The sequence below is a fragment of the Abramis brama genome (genome assembly GCF_963993115.1).
Source record: "Abramis brama genome assembly, chromosome: 19".
In the NCBI taxonomy this organism is placed as follows: Eukaryota; Metazoa; Chordata; class Actinopteri; order Cypriniformes; family Leuciscidae; genus Abramis; species Abramis brama.
Genome location: NC_139981.1, coordinates 22,024,794 through 22,051,421, shown reverse-complemented (window position 1 = coordinate 22,051,421; position 26,628 = coordinate 22,024,794). Strand labels below are relative to the sequence as shown.

Below are 26,628 nucleotides of genomic sequence, written 5' to 3'. Positions count from 1 at the left end.
TTTCCCCCATTGTTTGGTTACCCATATTCTTCAAAATATCTAAATCCCAGGTTTTTCAAATTTCATACAGGTTTGGAATAGCACGAGGGTGAGTAAATGATGACAGAATTTTCATTTTGGGGGGAACTATCCCTTTAAATTGGTCCTTTTGAAGGCATCTTGAGTAAAACAGCTCAATATTTAATGAAGCGCATACAAAAGACCTGGACCGGAAGTAATGCAACCTGTTTTCCAGAATGCAGAAGTTAGTTCCGCTAAAGTTTGCTGCGCTAAATAATTATTTTAAAATGATCTGTATTATGGCATTTTTTAAAGAAACATGTTCTTCGTATACCTTAGAAGAAAGTCATTCATGCGGGTTTGGAAAGACATGAGGGTGAGTAGAGGATGACAAAATGTTCATTTTTAGGAAACCTATTCCTTTAGGAATAACTCGGTTCGGCATATCTGAAAAATATTTGTAAAAATAAAACGACCTGCTGTTCTTATATCTGTGCTTATCTGCTCTTAAATAAAGGACTTTCATATTTTCAAGGTTATGGAACACAAGCGGAGACATCAGTTTAAGTTAAAAACCCCTTGACAAAAACAGGCAGAGCTTTCCACAAATTCAATTTAAATCCACAGAAACTCCACATCAAAGTTTGCTGAAATATAAAGTTGCGAACACCTAAAGCCGGCCCGTTTGAAGATATTCCGAGTCATTCTACGTTTGAAGAGCGTGACGTGTCTTTCCGACTGTCAGTTTCAATCCAAACTAACGGTTTTCCTCCCTCCCTCTGTCTGACTGGGAGATGAGATGAAAAAGAAGCTAGTTATTCTCTGCTCGAACGCAGAGGAGCTCATTAGAACTTCAAGGCTTGAAAACACTGCACTGACAATTACGTGCGCAAGCAGGCAAACCAAGAAACCCAATACTGTAAAAGACAATGGGTAATATGGTAGCTAATTAGAGAATAACATTTGATCTATTGTTTGGAAAGAAGTCCCGCTGTGGGCCTTCGTGCACCGGGTTTGGGGAATAAGATATCAGAGCAGGAAGCTCTATTCTACATTCTGTTTCACTGGAGTCACATCTTCCCTGCTGTGAAGGTCTGTCTGTTTTATCAACAGCATCTGTGACACATGGGCCATTACCTCAGAAAATAATACATTTGTGAAAACAAACATTAATTGTATTTACAGTACAGTGAAGCACTTAAAATGACAGTCTATGGAACTTGAAGCGAACAGCAAAAAAAAAAAAAATTCAAATTCCAAATTTTACAGTTTGTTTGTTTCTTTTTTACTAAAACTCCACAATATGCTGCAACAATAAAATTGCAATAACAAAATCTAGGAATATTTAAGCTTAAAACTAACAAACAAAAATGCTATTGGGGTGAGAAAAAACTATTTAGGACGACATACAGTATTCTCTGAATATTAACATTAAATGTAAAAATATGAACTTCACATTACTATTTTTCACTGTTTTTACAAATAAATTGAAATTATGAATCAAAAAGCATGTCACTTAACCTATTTGTAATCTGAAACATTGCTTTAATATTTATATAGAATCTGTGTCACAACAACATATTCTTGTTTGTTTATCATACATTATAGTTTTCCGTCACCATATGTGTCACCATATATGTGACTTCCAGGAATAAAATTGATTCCATCCCACAAAATTCCGCAGCATTCCGTGTGCCTGGTTTACTGAGGCGTTTACTACATGCTGCACTCAGCACAAGCAATATAAGCTACATTAGCAGTTTCCTTGTACAATCAGTGGTTATGGTTCTTAAAAGGATTTTTGTAAATTAAGATCATTGGATAAAAAGGACGTCTTTACATTCTGCAACCAATAACTGATTCAAACAGCTACTGTAGTGACAAGGTCTGTGTTGTCTTGGATGAAATATTGATCTACATACATGCACATATACATGCATACAGTACATACATGCATACATAGTATAAATATATTGACATATATACACATATACATATATAATGTATATAAATAAATAAATAATTGAATGCTTGAATCTGATTGGTTGACGAACGTTCTAAGGTGTGCAAGTATTTCCAGGGAAATGCACGGCTAAAGTAGTTCCAGGCAGGTCTTGACCAAATTACAGTTCCATATCACTCCGCCAAATGATTTAAGTTATTTCAAAGGTCCTTACATCTGACACAATGACACCGACCGTGCAAATATATATAGTATACAACAGGATAAAAACGGCTTTAAAACGGTTTTTTGCCACAAAATTAAGGTAATTCACACACGCTTAATCTCTCTCTCTCTCTCTTTCTGTTTCTGTTTCTCTCTCTCTCTCTCTCTCTTTAATAACTGCATTAATCTGCTATCAGTGGCTCAAGCCTCCTTTACTAGCTCTAAAATGACGTTTTGGAATTAGCAACGGAGGCTTGGGATGAGATGCATATAAATTAGTCCTACACACAAGAGCGTTTTAAGGGCAAAAACCTGACAAATGTCTTGAAATACATCATCTTAACAATGTCTTGATGTGTGGTTACCGTAGTATAAGCAGAATAATTGACTCCGATTAGATCCGATTTGATGCTCATTTCTCTCTGGATTAAGTCTTGTCCACATAGCATGTTAAATCAGTGTCAATAAACACTGTTATTTTCATAAAACTGTCAAATTAAACTTCACATTATTATTAGAGACATATTTGATATTTTAAACTCCATGACATTTTTTTTTATGTTTTTGAAAGCCGATTCTTATGATCGCAAAGCTGCTTTTATATAAAAAATACAGTGAAAACAGTAATAATGAACAATTAAAATATATTTAAACATTTTTTTATTCCTGTGATCAAAGCTGAAATTTCAGCATCATTACTCCGGTCTTTAGTGTCACATGATCCTTCAGAATTCATTCTAATATGCTGATATTAATTCATCTTAATATTTTCAATGTTAAAAACAGTTGCGATGCTTAATATTTTTGGGGAAACCTTGATTAAAAAAATAAATAAATCAAGATTCTTTGATGAACAAAGTTCAAAGAAAACATTTATTTAAAAAAAACATTATTTTTTATGGAATAGTCTTTACTGTCACTTTTGATCAAATTTAATGCATCCTTTATAATGCAAACCAATTTAATGCAACAAATTTCACAGATATCCAAACTTTTGAACGGTAGCGTAACAAAAAAAATGATCAGAATATCAGCGAATGTATGTCCCATTCATCTTCATTACATTTGTAATGGGATATCCAGAAGAAGAAAATAAAGAATTTACATAAATAATATAAATTGTGGTTATATAAAATAAATAGTAATAAAAGTTTCTAATAAAATGCAGAATTCATATTTGTCCCTCATTTTCTGTTCAAACCTATTATGCACACATTTCTAATACTTTGACCTTTCTGACGTCATATCTGAGTTCCAACAAATAACTATTGATATTTTGCAAGGCTGTCAGTCACCACATATGTAAGGGGAAACCAATTTCCAATATCTGACTGCTAATCTGAATATTGGTGCTGGAGGCATATTTGGCAGATATGGTCCCTGGTACATTGGGTCTAAAAGTGGGAAAAATAAGTTTTCTAAAGTTTAGCAGTGACATTTTCAAACTTTAAAATGATAAAATGATAATAAAAAAAAGTCTATTGAAAATTGTCAGGCACAAATGGCACAGTTTTCTAAGATTGACTCACACACAGACTGTGACTTTCCATCTATATAGAAACTCTGGAAAGCTCACTGACTAAAAAAACATCCTTAAGATCATAGATACTCTGCCTCTATCTCTCTCTATGCTACAGTTTGTAAAGGTTGTTACAAGAAATCAAACTGGCAGGGCGACTTACTTTATCACCTTTGAGACCAGGTAGACCTTGAGGTCCAGGATCCCCTTTCAAACCCTGAGGAGACACAACGAACAGAAACCAGTTTAATCACAGAGTCCGCTACCTCACAGCATCCTGACAGGACAACTTAAGGGAAATCTTTCCAGTAAGCAAACAATGTATCAGTTTGACTTCCCTCAAGTTAAAGAACTCAACAGGGAGCCGCTCCAGCCATCTTTTAGTAAAAATCATGCAGTATGTGTCGGTGAAGCGGCGAGAATGAGTGTCTCTAGGTGTTAATGTGGCCTCATTTACATGACAAATCTGCTCACTTCTGCACTTTTTAGTGAATGATTTGCACAAACTGCATATAGACACAAAAACCACGCTCGCTTTCACAAGCCCTCCGTCTGGAGTCGGGATTAGAATTCCCATCGCCTGCCTGCTAGAGCTTTGTGAGGGGAAATCTGATTGGAGATAAGGCAAAACCACAGGCAAAGTCAAAACGCAAAGTGCTTAAAAGCAGCAGAGAGAGAACAGGTGATGAAAAAAATAAAGAGAGTACAAGAAGGTGAGGGAGGGGAAACCGTCCGAGAAGAGGTGGCTGATAAACGAGGCCTGACACGTATTGACAGGTTAAATTTACAGCGACTCCTGCTAGGTGTGACACATCAAGACCGGCAGCCACACAGAGGGAGATTTCTGAAATAAGTCAGAGGGTACTTAGAGAGAAGGGATCACTGGCCCTCAAAACACAGCAATTTGTCTTAGTTAGGCTTTCGAGTGAGACTATTAATACTGAATTATATCAGGCTCAGATGAGCACCTTGCCCTTTTTTTAATCATGTCTCTGAGTACGCCGATAGAGATGCGACTAATTTACTCTTATGATGGCGAAGCTTGTCAAGACAGTTGAGGGAAAGCTCGGCCTCGAGAACACTAATCTGGAGCCCGTCTCCATAAAACTAGACCAATACAAATAAAATGCGTAAATCTGGCAAACCTTCTTTTGCATCAGCTGTCTTACTATGAGACTCTGTTTGTGAGAATGATGATAGTGAGGCTTTACAAAAAAAAAAAAAAAGTTATTCAAAATAGAATATTTATTTTAGATATGTAATCTTAGCACTTCCCATTCTCTTTCACTATTTAGAACAACAGCCAATGAAATTGCAAGAGAACACTTGCTTGCTAATTGGGGTCAGGCACACACCTGCCAAGTGGTAGGGCTGACGTAAAACACAAAACACACACCAAAAAAAAACCCACTATCAAATGCATGGGTGGGTCGAAAGAAAGAAAGAAAGAAAGAAAGAAAGAAAGAAAGAAAGAAAGAAAGAAAGAAAGAAAGAAAGAAAGAAAGAAAGAAAGAAAGAAAGAAAGAAAGAAAGAAAGAAAGAAAGAAAGAAAGAGAAAATTACATTTAAAGCAACACCAAAAAACTGTTCTTCTTCGGTCCCCCTACAGGTTGGAAGCGGAATTGTCGTAAATAATTTAGCCTACCGCAGCCTACCGTCGCACGCTCGCTATTTGTTTATCCAGCACCGGCTTTGCAAATAACGATGTCCACAGACAAGGTAGAGTATGTTGCATAATTTTATGAAAGTATGATGTATTGCGACATCAGAAACGAAGAAAAACTAAATAATGACATTGCTTGCTATTTTTTTGCTATTGCAACACTTGCCGTAAAGTGTTCGAACTACAGATCCGCTACCCGATCTGGCAAACTTGCATTGTGCGGTTATAGCCGATAGAGGGTCGCAAAGCGAATGCAAAAGTTCACACTGTTACGAGTTGATGAACCACTGCAACGATTTTGGAAACATTATTTTAAGGTACAAAAGAATATGTTGCTTTAATACAAAAGTACAAATAAAGTTTACAATACAATAAAGTTCCATTTGTTAACATTAGTTATTTAACTATTAACGGTAACACTTTATTTTACAGTGTCCTTATTACGTTACATGTACTTACAATAGTATTTACAGTTAATTATGCATAATTACATGCAACTAACCCTCAACCAAACCCTAATCCTACCCTAACTCTATAGTAAGTACATGCAATTAATTAATATTACTCAGTACTTAAATATATAATTACACTGTAACAATGACACCGTAAAATAAAGTGTAACCCTATTAACTATATTAAAATAGGCACTATTCAGTGTATTCCGTGCAGCGTTTAGTAAACGAGCACAACATTTCAAATATATCCTCAATCCAGCAAGCGATTACATTTCTACACCTATCGTTTCTTAACCAAACTTTGACTGAGGCTATAAAAGATAGAAGGATGTAAGAATCAGCACTTGAACCTGATCAGGATTGCAGTACTGTGAAAACACGGGTGGAGGGGGAAGCTCGCATCGGGACTGGGATGGAGGTTAGACCGAGGCTGCTCTTAAATGATGTATGTTCAGAGGGGTCTTTGGAGAGTGCACTCCCGTCCTGCTTTTGGCAGAATCTAATGACTCCTTGAGGGAACCAGTGCACCTTTCCTTTGTTGTTCCACCTCCCCGAGAGCAGCCCCAGTTAAGAACAGCTGCATTGGCCCTTTTCAGAGGGGCATGAGCTCCAGGCCTTACAGGCTGTTCCGATGGAGAGACTGACTGCATAGTTAGCCTCTGCTTGCCCTGGGCACTTCAGCACAAGCGGGCAGGTGAAGGATGGGTTAAAATCAGGGCTGTGTCCCTCTCCCAGTCTCGTCACACCAGCGTGAGGTCAAAATGCCCCGGGGTATTCTGCTCACTTGCCTGATAATTATGTACAGCACAGCGCGTCCTGGCTGCAGAACAGGCCAGGTCACAAAGCAATCTGGCATCTTCCCAATACAGAGGCACACACACGCACTCAGCATTCCCAAAAAGGTTTTGGACACTGAAGCCAAGCTTAATGTATGAATATAATCACATCAGATTATATGTTTAATCAAATGGCTTTCATTTTGTTTTAAAGAAATGTAATTTATCACATTGAACTGAATAGATAATCCTGTACCATATTGATATAAAAAGACGGAGAAAGAAAATATATTCCATTCTTTGTTTTCAACAGCATCAAGTGCATTACATATTACATTACATCAGAATGAGATCCCATTGTGAGTTTAATGAAAAGGTATGTAATTAAATGATAAAAACGTAAAATAAAATAAAAATAGATAATTTTTTTAATAAACACAATCAAAATAAAACAGAAAAAAATTGTTTATCTGCATGTTATGTGACCATTAACCGACATAAGAGAACTGCGAACTTCACTTTATTATTATTATTTATAAGGGTGCTCCGTTTGATCAGGCGCCAATCGTTATCAGCCAATAATAGCTTTATTCAAAATCAGATAAGACTGAGGTATTACTTATTGGACCAAAAACCTACACACAGAATCTGTTAAGGGTCGTTCACACCAAGAACGATAACTATAAAGATAACTATAACTATATTTGCGTCCACACCAACGAACGATAACAACACCTAGTCATCGCAACTTCAATGGAAGCAAGACAATACTGTCGAAACGAGCGCTGGATACCTGAGGTAATACTTCTCACCATTTATTCTGATCGACTGAACGATTGTTTTCCATATCCATTTTCTTGAAACGGGGCTTGACTTGTCAAACAGTGGTGGATTATTCTGGACCTCGGCGATTAACTTCTCCGCAATGTCGTCTGCCATTTTAAATGCTTAAATTAGAATTTCATCGTTATCGTCCTTGGTGTGAACGGGCCTTAAGAATACATTTCTTAAGGATACATTAAGAATACATTTATTAAGAATTTGCATTTAGAAGGAAGTACTGTTACTTCATCCTCCGCAGTAAAAGACCTGGGTGTTATATTAGACAGCAACTTGTCTTTCAAAACTCATATTTCATGTTACAAAAACAGCCTTCTTCCACCTCAGAAACATCGCTAAGCTCTGGAACATGCTATCTGTTTCTGATGCAGAAAAGTTCATTCATGTATTCATGACCTCGAGACTAGATTACTGTAGTTAGTTAGTCCAAGAGTTAGTCCAAAATGCAGCTGCTAGAGTTCTTACTACGTCAAGAAAATATGATCATATAACGCCAATTTTATCATCTCTACACTGGTTACCTGTTAAGTTCCATATCAATAACAAAGTATTGCAACTGATCTATAAGGTCCCAAATTCTTTAGCTCCTGTGTATTTAACCGATCTTCTATTGATCTTCTAACGATCTTTAAGGTCACAAAACTTGGGGGTCTGTAAGTACCTAGGATATCTAAGTCCACTAAAGGAGGGAGAGCATTTTCGCATTTGGCTCCTGATGATGTTTGGGGCTCAGACACACTCTCCCAGTTTAAATCTAGATTAAAGACACATCTCTTTAATCAAGCATTCACATAATACATCTCATAACCTTGCACTCCAGTTATATCAGCTCAAATGCATGTTATGAACCGCAGCTATGCTAATTACTTTCTATTTGTTTTTTGGTTTTATCTCGGGATGCCCATCCTGACGTGTCCAACTCCTGCGAGGACTTTAGATGAAGCAAACTCTGAAACAACATGCACCAATGCTACATTTTCTAAACATTGTAATCATTGTGTTAACAACTTCTAATAATTACTTCAATTAGCTCATTGTTCCTGCCTTAATTGAATGCATTGTTAGCTAACTGTGAGATTTGTACTTGGACACTATCACCTCTGATAACAGATCTCTCTAAATTGTAATGTAGACACATGCATATTCTGTAAAGCTGCTCTGAAACAATAAGATAGGTATTGTGAAAAGCTCTATACAAATAAATGTGAATTGACTGCTGAGAATGTGAATATAGTTTGATCGCTGGTCTCGCCTTGTGAGACTTTTTTTCATGAAAACTAAAATTGCTTCAGTACATATTCATCAGTTCTACCAGATGTCGGAAAAAGGACAATAAATTTGCAATGTCTTTGCGGAGACATTGCAACGACAGCAACCCTACAGCAATGACAGCAAGAAATGAGGGCCGTGTGATTTTAGTGCATTTCTTTCATTCAAAGCGTTGAATGAAACACATTCATTCACAAAGCATTCATTCGTTCCTCCATAAAAGCCCAAAGTTAACGTCCAAAACAACTAGATCATTGACTTCTGTAAAATACAGTCTACTGCTGTTGCTATTGCGGTAATCCTAAAAGTGAAATGATTTTTGTAAATCAAATGCTGTGTGGATCTCAGTTTCAGTGATAGTCACACGACAAGTGACTGGTATGTGTGTTTCGATTTCACAAACATGGAAGACCTTATGAACGTATAAGCACGTATTTAAGAACGTATTTTTTTTTTTTAGAAAGGAACATTTACAAGATAAAAAGCAAGTTGGATCAATGAATTCTGAATAATTCACTGCCATTGTGAGAATAACATGTAATCATGTAATCAATAGAAAAGTAACAGCAGTCTGATTATGAGTATTTTAAAATGTAATATAATCTAAGTACGTAATTTTTGTAATCTGATTACGTAATCCAGATTGCATGTATTCTGTTACTACCCAGCAATGTCTACACACAGGTACTTGCAGACATGTTTACAGACTCACAGACATAATAAACATCCATTAACACCTCTCAAATACACATATAACATGCAGCGACCGGTTTCTACAGTGCTTTTCCAACTCTTGGTTGAGATCAAATTTAAATTCATATCAGGAAAATAAAGCAAGGTCCATCTCAGAGGCGTGCATGTTTTAAGCAGAGAGAACTGTTGATATGTTGAATGGCAGGCCTTCAAAGAACTTTGGAACAAGATCCAGTGGAGTAACAGAGATATCTCAAGCGCTGGCCACAAATGCCAAGAGGGTTACGCCAGGAAATGCTTTTTGCGAGTTTCCATTTGCTCAGCGATTCATTGCTACAAACGTTTGAAGTAGTAGAGCTCAGGACGATACCATCTGAATCAAACTTTCACTTAGAAAAACATGCTGAGCTGCTTCACCATTGCCAGTGATACCTGTTTATCATATATAACACTAAACTCCACATTTTAAATAAACATTTTTAGGTATGTCACATGAAAAATGCTTTCTTCTGCTAATCAAGTATTGAAAACAAATATGCATCCTTTCATAGCATAGGACATCTATATTAACGCTTCACGTAACCCGTAATATTCTGAAGGATAGTGTAACTAACACGCCATGTTATGCACCGAGTTTCTCAACGGACAAGTGATACACGCCGTCATGCACATTCCATTCTGAACGTTCTCACATAACCCCTGTGGGCCTCAGATATCAAGTATTGACTTTAAAAGACTTAAATTAGCCAGCCATTAGAACATTTTGACTCAGGGTGTTGACTCTGTGAATAATGCCATGTGTCTTTAGATATAGTAGATTGATCAGGTTTCTTACATCTTTCCAAGGTGATCACACAAGGTCGGGCTCTCCGGCTTCTCCCTTCTCACCCTTACAATCAGAGTAATAATACATCAATATTTCATTTGAGGTGTCCTCGCAGGTTGAACACAACAAAAAACATGCAGCACAAATAATAGTTTGATTCACAAACGCATGATTCTTATGAGCTGGTTCTTTTAGTCAAACTCACAAATCCCAACAAGTGAGTTATTGGATTGAATTGGTCAAATCTAACTGACGGCTTAGGAATGTGCGTAAAGAGTTATTGCGTATAGTATATGGTTCTCAATTTCTCAAGTTCAAATTTGTACATATTATGTATTTTTATAATTTTGAAAACGGTTTTTTTTCTTCCTCGACAATATTTTCAGCTAAAAAGAATACAGTTGTTTGATTATAGGCAAATAAATTCACAAACACAACTTTTGCTGGGAAATTATGGTTTTCATAACAAAATATTACTCACTGATTTTTAATTTTCAACCCATTCCAATTGATGACAAACACAAATAATTCGGTAACACTTTTACCGAAACCCTTTATGTACAAAGCATTCTAAAGGTATTCCTAATATAAGGCTTAAAGTAAAGTGTTACCCATTCATTCTTGCAATTTGGACAAAAACCTCTAGAACCTCTAAATATAAAAAATTTAAGATAAAAAACTTCTTTTAGTTTTAGTTCAAGGCATAAAAACGCACATACATTACTAAAAAATAACAATAGGTCTAGCCTCATTTTTGAACCCTGCCATTTGGCAAGTAGTTGAAAGAATCGAAACCATAATGTTCATTACGTTTCACATACGTACGCAATACGTACGTAAATTAGAGTATTGTGCATGTGCATGCATGCTCAGTCTGTTTGCACCTTCTTTGCTTATGTACTTTTTGACACCAGGAAGGATTAACAAATATCTAAATGCGGAATATAAAAACAAAATCAGTCCACACATGATCTAGCGTTCTGGGCTAAACAAGGCTATTGCTCAATTAATGTGTGATTCGTAAGGAGTTCATAGCAAAGGAAAGCGTGGAAACTGGAAAGTTCTGACTTTTCAACATCAAGGGCAATCATATTTAATTAGGGAAGTTTGGAAAAAGCCTCCATTATATTAAGAAAAGGAAGCAGATTTTTAAACAGCAGTTGACAGTAGCTTTGTTCACCCTAGAGAGTTATCTGTTCTCGCATATCCATTCAAGCACGCCTTTTTAGCTCAAAGGTCTTGGACGATGCTATCTGCAATCCATCTGCCAATCATGTTTATGAAATGGCCATTCATTACTGTCGTAAGGATTTTCCCAAGGAAATGTCAAAGTATTCTTTGTGTCTCATATCTGATATTGCACACTCACATTCTTAAACAATTGCAACTCTCCAATCACCGCCTCTGCCCAGATTTCTCAACAAACCGTGTAAAACACTGGCACAAAATGATCATTTCACAGCTGTGAACTATGAAGAGATGATACATGTCTATTTTCAATGTCTAGTATGTGAAGTTAAGTGTTCTACATTTGCCTTAACAACCCTCTACAATGAGAGTAAATCACTTGCATATGTGACTAAATCTTCACTCTGGACGACTAAATAATGTCTATCATAAGTCATCGGCAAATAAATTCTTAGATTTGACTTGCTAGTGTGTGTTTGTTAGAGGCTAAGTATAAGTTTAGCATTGATATATTTTCACTCGCTGAACACTGACTTTGTTCTCCATCATATAGGATGTATAGGATTCTTGTGCTCAAAAACAAAGCAAAATGGAACAGAATGCAGGGGTCTTGAGATGCATTTTTAGAATTTTAAATTCAAATGTTACATTTTCATAGCCCTCCTAGTTCATGATGCTGAAAAAAAAAACAGTGAGATGTACCAAAATGGTTTTAATTGATGATTGATTGCCATTAAATAAATTTCTATTCAAAATCAAAATGTGTTAGTCAAATGACCTTGAATACCCATACGCATAAGAAATATATTTGAAATATATTTTCAGAATATATTTTGGAATATATGCAAATATTTGAAATTGGCCCAATAAATATATTTCACACTTAACATCATATATTTTTGTTATATTTCAGAATATATTTCAATGTATTTTTTTCTGTATGGGTCCCCAAAAGTGTCAAAAATATACGTGGCATATATTCCAAATACATTGAAATATATTCTGAAATATATATTGGGCCAATTTCAAATATTTGCATATATTCCAAAATATATTCTGAAAATATATTTCAAATAAATTTCTTTTGTGTATGGGTAGGTATATTTATTTCTCACCGAAATAACAAAATTTAGCCATAAAACATAACACATAACACCTAGGATAAACAACCAAAAGAGAAGGGCCTCAAAAAGTAAGCAATCTGCTTTCATCTTGAGATGTAAACCAGATCTAACAATCTAGGCACACATCCATGTTTTTGTACAGAAGCAGAAATCAAAGTTGTTGCTTGTGAACTCTAGAGCTAAAATCCCTCCCCCGCCATCACATAATTCAGAGAGAACAACAGCAGTCTGGCAAAATAAGTTATTTTCATATCGAAGCGTGGTCAGAATCGGCCACAATGGGTGTTTCTGAGACACTTTGATGGCTATTTGAATGACATGGGAGGCTGTGTAGTCTAAACACACCCCTAAAAGTATGGCTAAATCTATCAGACGGGCTATAAAACTGCCTGTCACCACGGCAATATAATCAAGGATGGGGCCGCTGTACCCTTACCAATGTCCCTGGCTGGAGGGAGAAAAGAATTATGACAACCGCTTGAAGTTTTTTGTCTGATCCATTATATACACAAGTTGTCAAAAAACAAGTATACAAGTGTTATGAAAGTAATATGCGCTGTCCTGAGCCATCTTCTTGCATTGAAATAAAACTACAAATGAAAAAGTGAGAAGAAATAGTACTCAAGGTGTTGCACTAGCCCAGTCTATTAGTCCAGAACTCAACCTGACTGAAATGTTGCGGCGGGACCCTCATAAACAGATGCCCACAAACCTCAATGAACTGAAGCAACGTTGTAAAGAAGAGCAGGCCAAAATTCCTCCAGGATGATGTGAGAGACTGAAACTGTCATACAAAAAACGATTCCTTCAACTTATTGCTGCTAAAAGTGGCTCAACAAGCAACTGAATCATAGGGTGTACTTAGATTGTCACGCATGGCTTCTCCATTTTGGCTTTATTTTCGCTAAATAAATAATGACACGGTGTAATATGTGGTGTTGTCATTGTTCATCTGAGGTTGAATTTACTTATGTTAATTGTAAGACCTGCTGACAACCAGATGATTTTTATTGCTATGATACGTAAAACCATAAAATTCTAAAGGGTGTCCTTTCTTTTTCACATGACTTATTATATATAGGATACAGTCATGTGAAATTGGATAAAGCGCAGCATAGTTTGAAATATCCAACGTTAGTCGACTGTACGTCTCCAGCGACGCTGAACTGAGTTCGCACGGACTGACCGTCACGCACAGAATACACACGTTTGTATGCAGTCTACAAATACACACTTCAGAAAATCTCACAGCTGAATTCGATTAAGTCTGCAAGGTTTGTGAAATTAAATGTTTACTAGATATTCAAAGACTTGACAGTTGATGAGAAAATATTAGTGTTTGCCATCCTATTACTAATAATAGAAAAGTAACATTATAATATCTTGTCGTATACGGTTTACTCTCTTTGTAAACACAGAATACTATTTTCCCAATAATGTTTTAGAACAGTTATTAAGGAACTATTAACAAACCAATTAAGGAAACTAATTAAAGATGCGTTTACACGACAACGATAACGCTTAAAACGGAAAAGTTTTTCCTTCAAATTTTTCAGCGTACAGATGACACCATTGTCAAACCGATCCCCATTCACACGCATTCGCGAAAATGACTAAAAACACTGTATTCTGCTGCCAAGCCATTAGATTGCGATGAAACACGATTGAACACGTAATATGCATGTGCATGATATCATCATTTTCAGAGATTCGCTTTTTTGTAGTTTACACGGAGACCGTTTTCAAAAAATGTTTTAGCTGAAAATGGTGTCGTGTAAACAGCCCCCCAAAACTTGGTGCAGCAACTGTCAAAATAAAAGCCCCACTTCCGACACATCGGCAGATGTCGATAATTAAAAAAATGTCAAATATCAGCAAATAAACTGAGTTTAGCGACACATCAGTCGACAACTAGAAGAAACCACAATTCCTTTGAAAAAGTATCATGGATTACGACCTGCTGTAAATGTCTGTAGAAAATGAGAATGCATAAACTGTTACTGTATTACAAGCCCATTAATGATTTAATGAGTTCATCTTTTCATCGACAACGGAATTGCACCTGTACCTCGGTGTAATGCTGAAACTCCTGCATATATTTTCCTCAAATCAACAAATCCCCATGCAGCTTTCATGCAGTGTGTAATATAGCTGTTTGTAAAGGGTCTGCAAAGTTTTAAGTGTCAAATCCCCCAAAATGTGAATGTATAGATAATATAAACATCCTAGACAAAGTAGATCAGTTAATCTTTGTGTTGCTGGGATAACTGTATTCTGGCAATATTTGCCAGAAATCTGTGCACTTACAATTGAAAGACGTACCAGCATGTACTAAGGATTAAATGTGTTTAACGGTCTAGCAGGTGAAGCTGACAGCTGCATGTCGATCCTCAGGACACGCTAATACATTACAGATATAGTGAGAGTGACCGAGAATATGTGCACCTTGCTGAGCATTTGGTTTCTACATCATGTCACGACAACTCTCAGTTACGTTTGATTCATTGGAGATCCAATCCAAATTACTAGGTCAGAGCCATCTAACAATGCAGATTTTCTCACTGCTAATGGAAGGATCTAGATGTTGTCTACAGGGACGGGTAAAAAGATTGTGAGAACTGGCTACCATTCAATTCAGGAGTGTGAATTTTAAAGTGCCCCTATTATGCTTTTTTATTTATAATACCTTTCATGCAGAGTGTAATATAGCTGTTTGTGACTGTAAAAGGCCTGGTCTTAAAGATCAAAGTACACATACGACAAAGTTACTGTCTCCTGAAAGAATCGATTCTGAACTGCTGAAATGAGGTTTCATCTATGTAGGTTTATAACAAATTTGCATAATGCCAGTCTATGGTCTTCATTGGCTGCCTGTGAACAACCTCTATTTTGACCTGAAATTCAGATATGGTAATGGGGGTTTCGTTTCTGACACATGCTGTAAGCGGTCAACCAATCACAACAGACTTGGCCAGCTGACCAACCAGAGCAGAGAAAGCTCCCGGAAAGGAGTTTAGAGAGATTGAATCCTTTATCGAACCGTTTTATACACTGATGATGCAAAGAGGTGATGTGCAATGTATATTATGAGAAAAATAGTGTTTTTTGACCTTGAATACATGTAAACCTGCACTGTAAAAAATGTCTAACCCTCCCAAATCAACAATTTCAAGTGACCGATAACATCTAAATTTTTAAATTGGCCCAAGTGAAATTCTTGTTGCAATAGTCTGTTAACATTGGCTCAATGAGAAATAATACGTCAGACTAATTGAAAAATTTAGATGTTATCGGTCACTTGAAATTTTTTACTTGGGGATGTAATTTTTTTTTACAGTGTGTTGTAGGAGACCTCCAAAATTGTTTTATTAAAATAGTCGAATCTGAATGTCAGGAAGATGAAGTCACTGAATTCAAAGTAATTTAAAAGTCAAACGACAGGACAATTTTATTAGTCGAACACAAGTTGTGTGACATCATTACAATTACATAATTATTGGAAAATATTTTTTCTGTACACTAAGTTGTCAAAAAGCACCATATTGCACCACAAAATGTTCAATGCATAGTTTTCAGATAACTTCCTCAAAAAAATGGACATCAAAATTGGAGTCCATTGATTATATCGAAAAAGCATCAATATTAAATAATAATAATGTATTACTTATTGAATATTATCAATATATACAAAAATATATATACACCATAATACAACTAGTAAAACTATAGCAACATAAGTGCATAATTCTGGTTCTTTTCTGTAAGCTACCCATTATTTGTGTCTACTAAAACAGGCTATTGTTCACTAATGAGATTCAATAAAACTGGTTCTGCACCAGCTCATAATTACAGTTCACTCTCTGTGATGCACAAAGTGCCACCCTATGCTCTCCAGGGGCCAAAGAAACACAATCTCTCTGTCTTTCACTGTACGAGTCGGTTGTTTTTTGGTCTGATCATGGTGAGATGATTACGAATTGGACAGTCTTAATTACAGCACGTTAAATTGCCCATCTACATTAAGGGATTTATATACACATGAATATGTATGCAGCCAATGCACTCTAGGCAGAACACCGTTGGTTTCCAAGCTACAGCATGTCTATGCAAATGTGTTTGTTTTTTTGCATGTAAAGCAATAAGAGAAGGTAAGAGAAAAGAGTGTTTGCTTTTTAGAAGTACTGACAGCATGGGTTCAGACTCCACTACATCCGTGACTTTGCAGCTGAATCAAATATTAATAGCATGAAATGGAAATCAGAAATGTGAATTCTCCTTGAGTTCAAGGTGATAAACTGAAGCTGTTTACCTTTTCACCTGCAATGCCCTGCCATGCCGTTCACCAAAAAAACTTTAAAAAAAAAACTAAACTAGATTCACTTTTGCAAAAATACAATTTCCAGTGCCTGCAAGGCAGTAAAAGAATAGTGTTAAAGTTTAAGGTAAGCTTATATTTTAGGCTTTATTTTAGGCTCTGCACAAATTCATAAAAATGTGATTCAGAGTAATTCAAGCTTGAAATGCCAAGTTTTGCCATGCCATTTTTTTTCAGAGTCTGCAGCGAAATGACAGAGAATTTGGGGATTTTGAAAAAGAAAATTCTGCTATATGACGAAAACACTAAGAAAAGTCAATAAAATATGACAATATACCATGTTAATATGAATTTTAGGATTAAAAGAAATGTCTGTAAACTTAATGGAAAATGTACTGGTATTTTTCTGCCAGGACATTGCTTATTTTTCAACAGATTTTTCTTACAGAGAACAAATTCTAAAGTCACTTTTCATGCCACATAAAATGCACATAATGTTTTTGAATATTATTAATTTGGGGGCTTGTCTTAACAGATATTGTACACGCGATTAATCTGATTAAACTTTTAATCAACTGACAGCCTTTCTATAAAATACAGAGAGCACATCCAAGTCTGAAATGATCTATAAAAAAAGAACATTAATCTGAATAAGGGTGGAAAAGAAAACAAGGAAGTTTAACCCTTAAACACATACCTTGGGTCTTTAGTGACCCGATATGTCATTTACTACCACCATCCTCATTCTTTTTTTAAAGGTAGACATCAACCTTCTTAATATTCCTCAATCAATTCATTATAAACAATATAATAAGAAAATAAAATTATAAATGAATGCATTTTCCCATTATTTTTTTTATTTATTTTTTTTAATTGTGGGTGTGTAACGGTGTAGGTATATTTTTTCTGCATAACTATAATTGAATCTTTGATGACTTAATAATTGCAATTCACCTTTGTTCCACAGGTTGGCACTGTCTGATATACATTGATGAAGTGACGTTTTACTCACAGTTCCCGCAGGAAGAAAACAAAAGAATAGGAAAAATCATCAGCAAAACTTGAAATGTCTCAGTGATTTACTGCAGAGCAAGAACTGAACACAATCAAATATTAGTGTCACTGTCACTTATGGTGGATCTGGTAAATAAGCTGTCAGCAATCAAAATATTGATTTTGAAGATGTTGAAAATGATAGTTTTGAGAATATGTTTGAGATGGCGAATATGAGCCAGATGCTGAATGTACTGGGAAATGAGCTCTGATGATAAAACATCTGCTCAAACTGAACCCTTCCAAGCTCCAAAAGGTAACAAAATATGCTTTATTTTATTCTTCTATAATTGTTACTCCTATATCAGGAGAGTTTTATATTATCACAACTGGTAGAGATCCATCCATGTTAGATATAGATCCGGGTCGCTAAATACAGGTTAATACAGTGTTGCCTTGAAAGCACTACTTAACCCAAAAAAACAATGTGTACTAAACAAAAAAAACCTATTTCAGTGCAAGACCTTCATATCTTGATAGTCTAAAACAACTAAATGTCTTCAGTCAGATTCTGTTAATCTTCATACACATTGTATAGCCCATCTCCAGTAGCTACAGTAAGTAAGTACCTTAAAATGAAAGCCTTTTCTCCCACAAAGCAACTCTACAATTAAGATTCCAGAAGTGTACAGCGCAGTCCGATACAAGCATGTTGAGTCATACATTTGCAGACTTCGTCCCTTGTGGTCTGTCACTGTCTAATCCCAATCTGACTGATAGAAGAGATCCCTTCGCCGTAATCTGATTTCAAGACTCTTCAGACAGCCCAGGATAAAATAAACCTTTCTAGCAGATTATATGCATCTGGTGAAGAACCACTGGCAGACAAAAAATACTTTCACCCAATGCATCCTCAGAAAGAGTGGAATGGCACTCTGAAAGTGTGCTATCGGACCTCTCTGTGAAGAAGCACTTCAGACTAGTGACAGAAACTCTATTTAGATGCCACTTACTATCGCAAGGTGCTATTCAAAGTCTTCCAGACAACCTATCCTTTCTTTAAGCATTTATAAAACAGTCAGGGTGGATAAATGCGTACCTTTCCAGAAATACCATCCAGATCAGGAGAAGAAGCTATGCCCCTGTCACCCTGAAGAATAACAACTTCATTTACAGAAGAAAACACCAAATACTCTGGCCAGATCTGACAGCTCTTACAGTTCATCAGTGATCTATAACAAGAGTTCTTGATGTATAAATTGTTGCTTGAAATTGACAAGTCTGAAGCTGACGAGATTTGTATAAGCACCATTGGGTAATGATGTGTCTCATAATCGAGGTTCATGGGCTAATTTTCTCCACAGAGTTTTCTAAAAATTTTACAACAGCAATAAAATACTATAGTATGCGTCCCTGCTGCTTTGGAACGATTAGAAGCTTTTAAAGCGTGCTAAAATTTATGTGACGTGTGAATCTTTCAATAGACACTTTAGCTTGGTTTCAAAACATAATGAACTGCCTTGCTCTGCCTTCTTCTCTAAATATATACTCAAATTACTGATTTGGTACACTATAAACTGGCAATTATATAACTCACCTGACAGTTGACTTCAGTAGAGTTTGTTACCTGAGCCTAACAAAACAATAAATCTAATGCATACAACTAGAACAAATAAAATATTGGGTAAAGTAATCAATTTTTAATTATATTGAACCATTAACACTATACCGTTCAAAAGTTTAGGGTGAGGATTTTTAAAAAAATATATTGTATATTGTATTCTTCAAGGAAATGTTATTTTCAAATGAAATAATATTTCACAATATTACTTTTTTTCAAAAACAACAACAACAACAAAAACAACAGTGTAGGTGTTTCTATCTTTGTTTTTAACCTTTTTTTTGGTACTTTTGATTTGGTACTGGTACTGAAAAAAAAAACTAGGGCGGGACTTGACTTTGTCCATTGGGATTTGATTGGATGGTTGTGGTTTGCTATTGCTGTGATGTCATGTGAGTGACAGGTTGTCCCGCCCTCGTGCCTAAAAACGTGTCATCAGAGAAGAGAAGTCACTGCAAGCGACTGGGGAAGTTATGATTGAAGATTACAATTTAAATAAAAAAAAATATGCTTGGATACATTATTTACAATAAATACTACAATATTCGATAAAACAAAAACGAGTTGCTGCAGTGCAATCTGGGACTTGCCATATGTGAAGGATCTTGGTCAAAATAATGTAATGTTAAAGGCAGCATTGACATGAATATGATGCCTTAAAATACTGTCTAGATATGTAGCTCACTAAGTTTTGAAAGCGTTTTGTAGTGAAGGGCACCAATTTGGCTAGTGGCAATCCTTCAATACTTCCAAGAGGTTTCGTCTAATCCTACAGGGCGATAAAGCTCACTTGTTTTGCATTACCATAGTTTCATGAGAGATATTCATAACATCTGCAGAGAAACATCAGGCTACATATACCACCTGTCACACTGTACAGTGAAATTCACAGGAATGCTTTGGCAATTTCTGCATCTATCTTCCTAAAATGAGTTTATGATACCCTGCGTATTATGCTAAAAGTCTAACAGTGCGGTTTGCAGATTTTGGTCCCGTTGCTGCCCATGAAGACACTGGAAAGAAACTAATGACAGACTAATGATTTCTCAAGATCATTGAGATCATACAAATCTATTAGTGTGGCATCCAGCTTACAGCAAGGAGACAGTCAAAAGCCTCCGTTAACATCCGCCACAGCGATGCCACTCAAATAGTCATACCTTCTCTCCTTGTCTTTCTCTGCATCCCCCTGGAGAAGACGTGGCAGATGGGCATGTTGGTGGACAATCCCGTATTGACACATTAAGCAGTGGGTTGTGAGGTCTATAGTGCTCTGCACCATTACAGCTGTCTGGGGCTCTTTGTAACACACTGGCCGGCAGCTGCAGAGCTGGATAATATTACTCGATAATTGGGAGGCTACAAGCTCAAGACCCACAGTAACCTTGTTTGACGTGCCTGAGAACATTAGAGTCAAGGTTAATAGAGTAAAACTACTGCAAGTCTGTGGTCCACGTGTAGTACTAGCAGGGCTAATCTGAGTGTGCCATGGTTTTGGAATATCGTCTTAAATTGTAACTGAGTAGGGACCAATTCTATTATATAATAACAAACAAACAAATAAACAAACAAATATAAATAAAAATATATGATAATATAAAAAAAATAAAAATAAAGACAAGCAAATAACTAAATAAATAAATCTTCCATACAACAGCACTTTCTTATTTGCTTAAATATAAAATTATATAATAGAATAATTAAAAAGTCAAATCAAAACAAAGAAGACAATTTAGATTCTAAGGGCCTTATTTTAACGATCTACGCGCATGATCTAAAGCGTAGGGCGCAAGTGCACTTAGGACGTGTCCGAATCCACTTTTGCCAGTTTAACGACGGCAAAAATGGTCGGCGCACCCGGTGCATGGTCTAAAAGGGTTGTCCCTATTCTCTTAGAAAAAGGGTGTGTTTTGGGTGTAACGTGCAATAAACCAATCAGAGTCTCATCTCACATTCCCTTTAAAAGCTAGCTGCGCTCGCGCCAGTTGGCGGATTCGCTATTTACATGACAGAATTTGCAAGCGGAAAAACTGAACGCTTCTCCAGAGAGGAAATGGATCTGCTCGTGCGTGAGGTTAAAGCGCGCAAGCAGACCATCTACGGGACAAAGTGTATGCGCGTTGTGGACCCGCCTATAGGCGCATATTATTAATGCGCTCTTTAAATAAAAAATTAATATCTGAAAACAAGGTGTGTTCAGCTGCATTGTTGGCGCATTGCTATTTTGAGGCAACTGAAATAAAGTTGGCACCATTGACCAACTGAAACCTGGTCTAAAGTCAATGGCGCCAACTCTATTTCAGTTGCCTCAAAATAGCAATGCGCCATCAATGCACCTGAACACACCTCGTTTTCAGACCAGCACGCCCATGAGCGAACAGATGGGCGCAAATGCATTTGCTATTTAAACAACGTGGCGCAGGACGTGAAAATAATAACTGCGTTGGGCTGAAGCTAGCAAAAAACACTTGGATCGCATCTGGCGCCGCATTGCACCGGGTGTATGATAGGGCCCTAAGTGTTGAGTTCATTTCTTTTACTTGATAATGTGCTGAACATACAGTTTTTTTTTTTTTTACAGTGAAAGTTTTTCACTGAAATTTGCAGTACACACAAAGAAATTAAGTGGTGGAGGGAAAAACAATAAAACACAAACTTCCTATTTTGTTATTAAGCAATAGGGTCCATCAATCAAACTACACTAATGCTGTCAAATTCAACCTAAAAATAACCTTGAAATTCCCTCGATTTTAATCCGTTTACAAAGAACAATATTGAGTGAGGTTTAATGAATTGCGAGGCCATTAAAACAACTGCTCCGGTTCATAAATAATTCAGGCATGCCGGTGGCCCCTGAATTTAGGTTTGCTGTCCAAAAATCACTCATGTCGTTTTGGTTCCTAGTCGAATATTGGATTACAGGGAGAGAGAGAACTCTTAGGGAGGCAGTGTGGTCAGAAAGTACATCTCCATAACAACAAAACCAGCCCAGGTAATTGCATTTTGGACGTGTTGTGCATCGGCTAGTATTAAGGATCTAGAAATGCTGGTTCGCTCTGAACAGAACTCCTCATGCGATTAATCCCACTTCACTCAATCCATGAAACACGATTGCGACTGGCAATTTTCATCGCTGGGTACAAACTCTTTTGAGAAACACGTTCGAAGTGATCCAGAGAAAGGGTTCTTGTGTAGGTCACTGCAATTAACCTTTGGGTGACATTCGGTGAGCTTAATAGCTCAGAACGCTGTAATAGCCGTACACTACCTTGAAAATCGGCTGCATTTTATATTCGGTTTCTCTTCTGGGGTTGACCGTGTTCACAGTCGGAGACTACAAATATTTAATGAAACACATCACTAATACATCCATTAAACACCTGGCTCTCGTGACCATGTTCTGTAAGTGCATTAAATAGCTGTTGGTTAGTAGTCTTACAACATATTACACTTATTGGCTGGTTTATACATCTAATGTTTAATGTAACCGGATTTAAGTTAATACTTAGGTTAAAACTTTTAAACACAATTGGTTTTTAGCATACATTATGCTTGCAAAAAGCAAAATACAGATCCTCTAGCATACATGAATGGTACACAAGACGCCAAGCAATTCAATATAGTGAAAAATACTATCAGGCAATTCAAAAATAGACACTCTAGTAAGTAAATAAGTTCTGCATGCAGTCTATAAATATAAGATTTTATTTCCCCCCTTTTCCATTCACCATGCTGCAGTAAATCTAGCCTGTGCTCTAATACATATGCATGCATCCTCCCATCCTCCCATCCTCCATAACTTTGCACTTCTTTTTTTTTTAAATAAAAAACATCACTAAGAATGGTGTGTCGTTGACAAATTACATCGCCAACACAAAGCTTGAAATGCCCGTTTGATACCAGCTTGCTCGTCTATGATATTCAAATGTTTCTCTTTGAGGAAGCAATAAGAGAACAGAGTCAGCAGGAGACGCCGGAAATATCGCCGGCCGTGAAATGCGTGTGCTTCGTTTATCTGTAATGCGTTTTCAGTTTCCAACATCCATGAATTCCCACATTGCAAAAAAAAATAAAAGTGGGCCCGATTCTTCCCCCAATGCTGGATATGAGCCTTTTGGCTTAAACAACCTCAGTTTAATGTAAATGTGGCAAATACACACAATATGCTTATGTAACCACAATGATAATTTACATAAAGACGCCATGCCGTTTATTAGGCCAACGCACACTACTAAAAGATGACAAACACTTGGACACGCAAAAACAACCAAAATGTAAAAATGACTTTACAGGGGCCAAGGCAAATGTTTTGTTCAATAAAATTCCTTCTAGGATGAGAGTGTCCCTCCCCATTATACCACCTGAAACAGCGCTCAAAACAATATTTCAGCCTGTTTTTAAGATTCAATTATAGTAAAATTCCAAATTAAATTGATTAATCCTTACATATTTTTCATATTATGGATTACGAATATTAAATGAGTAAAAAAAAAAAAAAAAAACTAGAGCTTAATAAAACAGTTTCTTATACAAATTCTTAATTGATAATATGTACGGATTATTCCATTTAATTTTAAATGTTGTAATTGTAATTGACATTCGTAAATATTTTTTAAAAAAAGCCTTTTTTTTGTGTAGCATTAGAAATCGAAAATGGTACACTGCTGCACCATAAAGCATTTGTCAATCAGTTTTATGGGGTCTTATGAAAAATAAATGAGCATGGACAGAAGTTAATTATATTCTGTTTGCAAAACTTTACACCCACTCAATGAGTGCAAACTTTTCTAATCTACACATTCAGAAAAGTAATAATATGGCCAACAAATTAAGTGTGTCCAGACTATTTTGACAGTGAATGTTGATTAAAGGGACACTCCACCCATTTGCACTAAGCTTTGCATTGTTAGAAACCCAGTCATACTATTGAATGGTCGTGCAACACTCTCTCATTTTCCCCTGAGACGGGAGAAATCCGTTATTTACCTCTTACACTTCCTCCCACAATGACGCAAAAATCGTCATTTTGCGTCATTGTCGGAGGAAGTGTAAGAGGGGGGGATTTCTGTTGAGACTACAAGCACTAGTTCCTCATCTCTCCAATCTTTCCCAGGGGCGGGACCCGCTCACGCTACAGACCTATTACAGATCAGTGGGTGAGACTTTACTCTCTGAAACTGAAAGCAATATCCTCCATCTTGTTTGAAGCTAAGCTAACAGGCGCTGTGGAGACAGATGTAAAGTTATGACAATAGCGGAGGAGAGTGCTCAATATGATATAGAAGAAGAGGATTTCGGAAGTCTGATGCTTGAATCAGGTGTTTGTGGCTACCTTTACAAGCCGCATTATAGCGAAGAGCAGCCGAGGCAGAAGACCTGCCTGCCGCGGACGAGGAGCCCGGACTGGCTCGAGTTAGGGCGGACTGGTGGCGCCGGTGATCTCATTATGCAACTACGAACACAGAGATAGAGTCCGTCTGCGGCAAAGAATTTCAACGATAACAATTTCGCCTGGACGAAATCTCTGAATCAGACGAGGACACGGATGTTTGTGTTGTGAACTATCCTAGTTTCGCACCGCATATGTTCTGACTGAACATCCAGGTACCATGCAATAATTCACCTTTTCGAAAGAAATACAAACGAGGAGTAATGCACTAATGAGTTCGCCAACTAACTAGACATTTTGTGTGAAATTAATTTCAAGCTCTGGTGGTAGCTAGCCTTGTAGACGGAAGAGTGATTTCTCTTATATGCAGATATGTTCTGGATTAGTGGGAGTGGCTTGCAGAGCTGTGCAATGTGGTGCATTGTGGGAGTTGTTGTCTTTCATACAAATGCATCCTGAAGTTATTTTTTGTCTTTCCTTGGTCACAAAGGCACCAAATTCAAAATTTATTTTACATTTCGACTACATATATGACCCACTTTCAATAAAAAACAATGTTCCTATGGGTGGAATGCCCCTTTAATGAGTGAGTGACAAGACAAAAGCCATAAGACAAAAAATGTATGAATAATTGATACTAGAAAATAACTGCTGACAAAATAACACTCAAAAAGACCTCATGTAATTGAAAATGTGAGGTTTTTGTCTTTTAGTCCATATTTGTGAGCTCTGAGTGTGTCCAGGCGAAGTAGCTCACTGTGTCCAAAGACAAATATGCTAAAATATTTTAAATTAAATGAGAAAATGGCAATAAAATAAGTGTCTGAATGTCCCCCAAGAAATCAAAGTCAAATTTAAGAAAATGAATGAGTTTTGAATTCACTAAGGTCTATATAGTTTCTTTGTCCAATAAAATGCTTTCTAGTGGAATGTTAATGTCCCTTCGTCTAATATCATCACGATCAAGGGGCAACAATTTAAGTGTGTCCCGACAGTTCTGACACTGAGCGCTGATTAACGACCGCCCTCCTGTGACAAGACGAAAGTCAGAGGCAGATATGCAAGCGTGTTTCATTCTAAAATAGGACAATGGAAGAAAGAAAATTCTCTGTGATGACCTATTGACTTTAAACTACTGCAAATGGAGATTTGAGTCTCCGACAAGCGTTAAACCCGATCCCAGAATATCCCATGGGATTGTCCACTTATTCCACGGGAGCTATGTAGCATTCCAGCCATGACAACTTGAGAACCGAAGCATGCACATACACAGTATAGCGATCCACAAAAAAAGAAAACAATAGCCTAGAGTGTCATGAAATGCTGAATTATCCAATTATCTGCCCGTATACTGTAACGATACTTGAGATTCCAGTAGCCAAAACAATGATTTTATCAAGCATAGAGGCACCTGGAAAACTATAAAATTCACTTTCACCTTCAGCAGGCCTCTGTTAAAATGTTAAATTCACAGCTCTGATGCAATGTCTTGGAAATGCATCATAAATTCAATATGTGCTATTGGCCATGTTCTTGTTCCAAATGTAATTACACTTGTCCTGTATATTCTATTACATTGAGAAAACGCTGCATAATATTTCATAAAACACATTTAGCATGACATTGAACAGTCATTCGTTGAGGATTCAATCACTGAAAAATGTGACATCTGAAGCAGCAGGAGCAACAAAATGCAACAATATAACAAACTCCAGTTGTCAATTGACACCTACTGCAAGATATAAAAGAAGCTTTGTTGTTTGACTGAGCAATTAACTGAACAGACATTT

General features: G+C 36.6%; 1 protein-coding gene across 2 annotated transcripts in view; it reads right to left on the bottom strand.

Moving 5' to 3' along the window:
• LOC311069234 (uncharacterized protein) overlaps positions 1-26,628 on the bottom strand; it is a 161,753-nt gene that overhangs the window by 113,115 nt on the left and 22,010 nt on the right. For both annotated transcript variants that reach the window (XM_084092249.1, XM_084092250.1), the window contains one exon: positions 3,850-3,903. In XM_084092249.1, the coding sequence (XP_083948375.1) occupies positions 3,850-3,903 (54 nt within the window). The remainder of the gene's footprint in view (positions 1-3,849; positions 3,904-26,628) is intronic.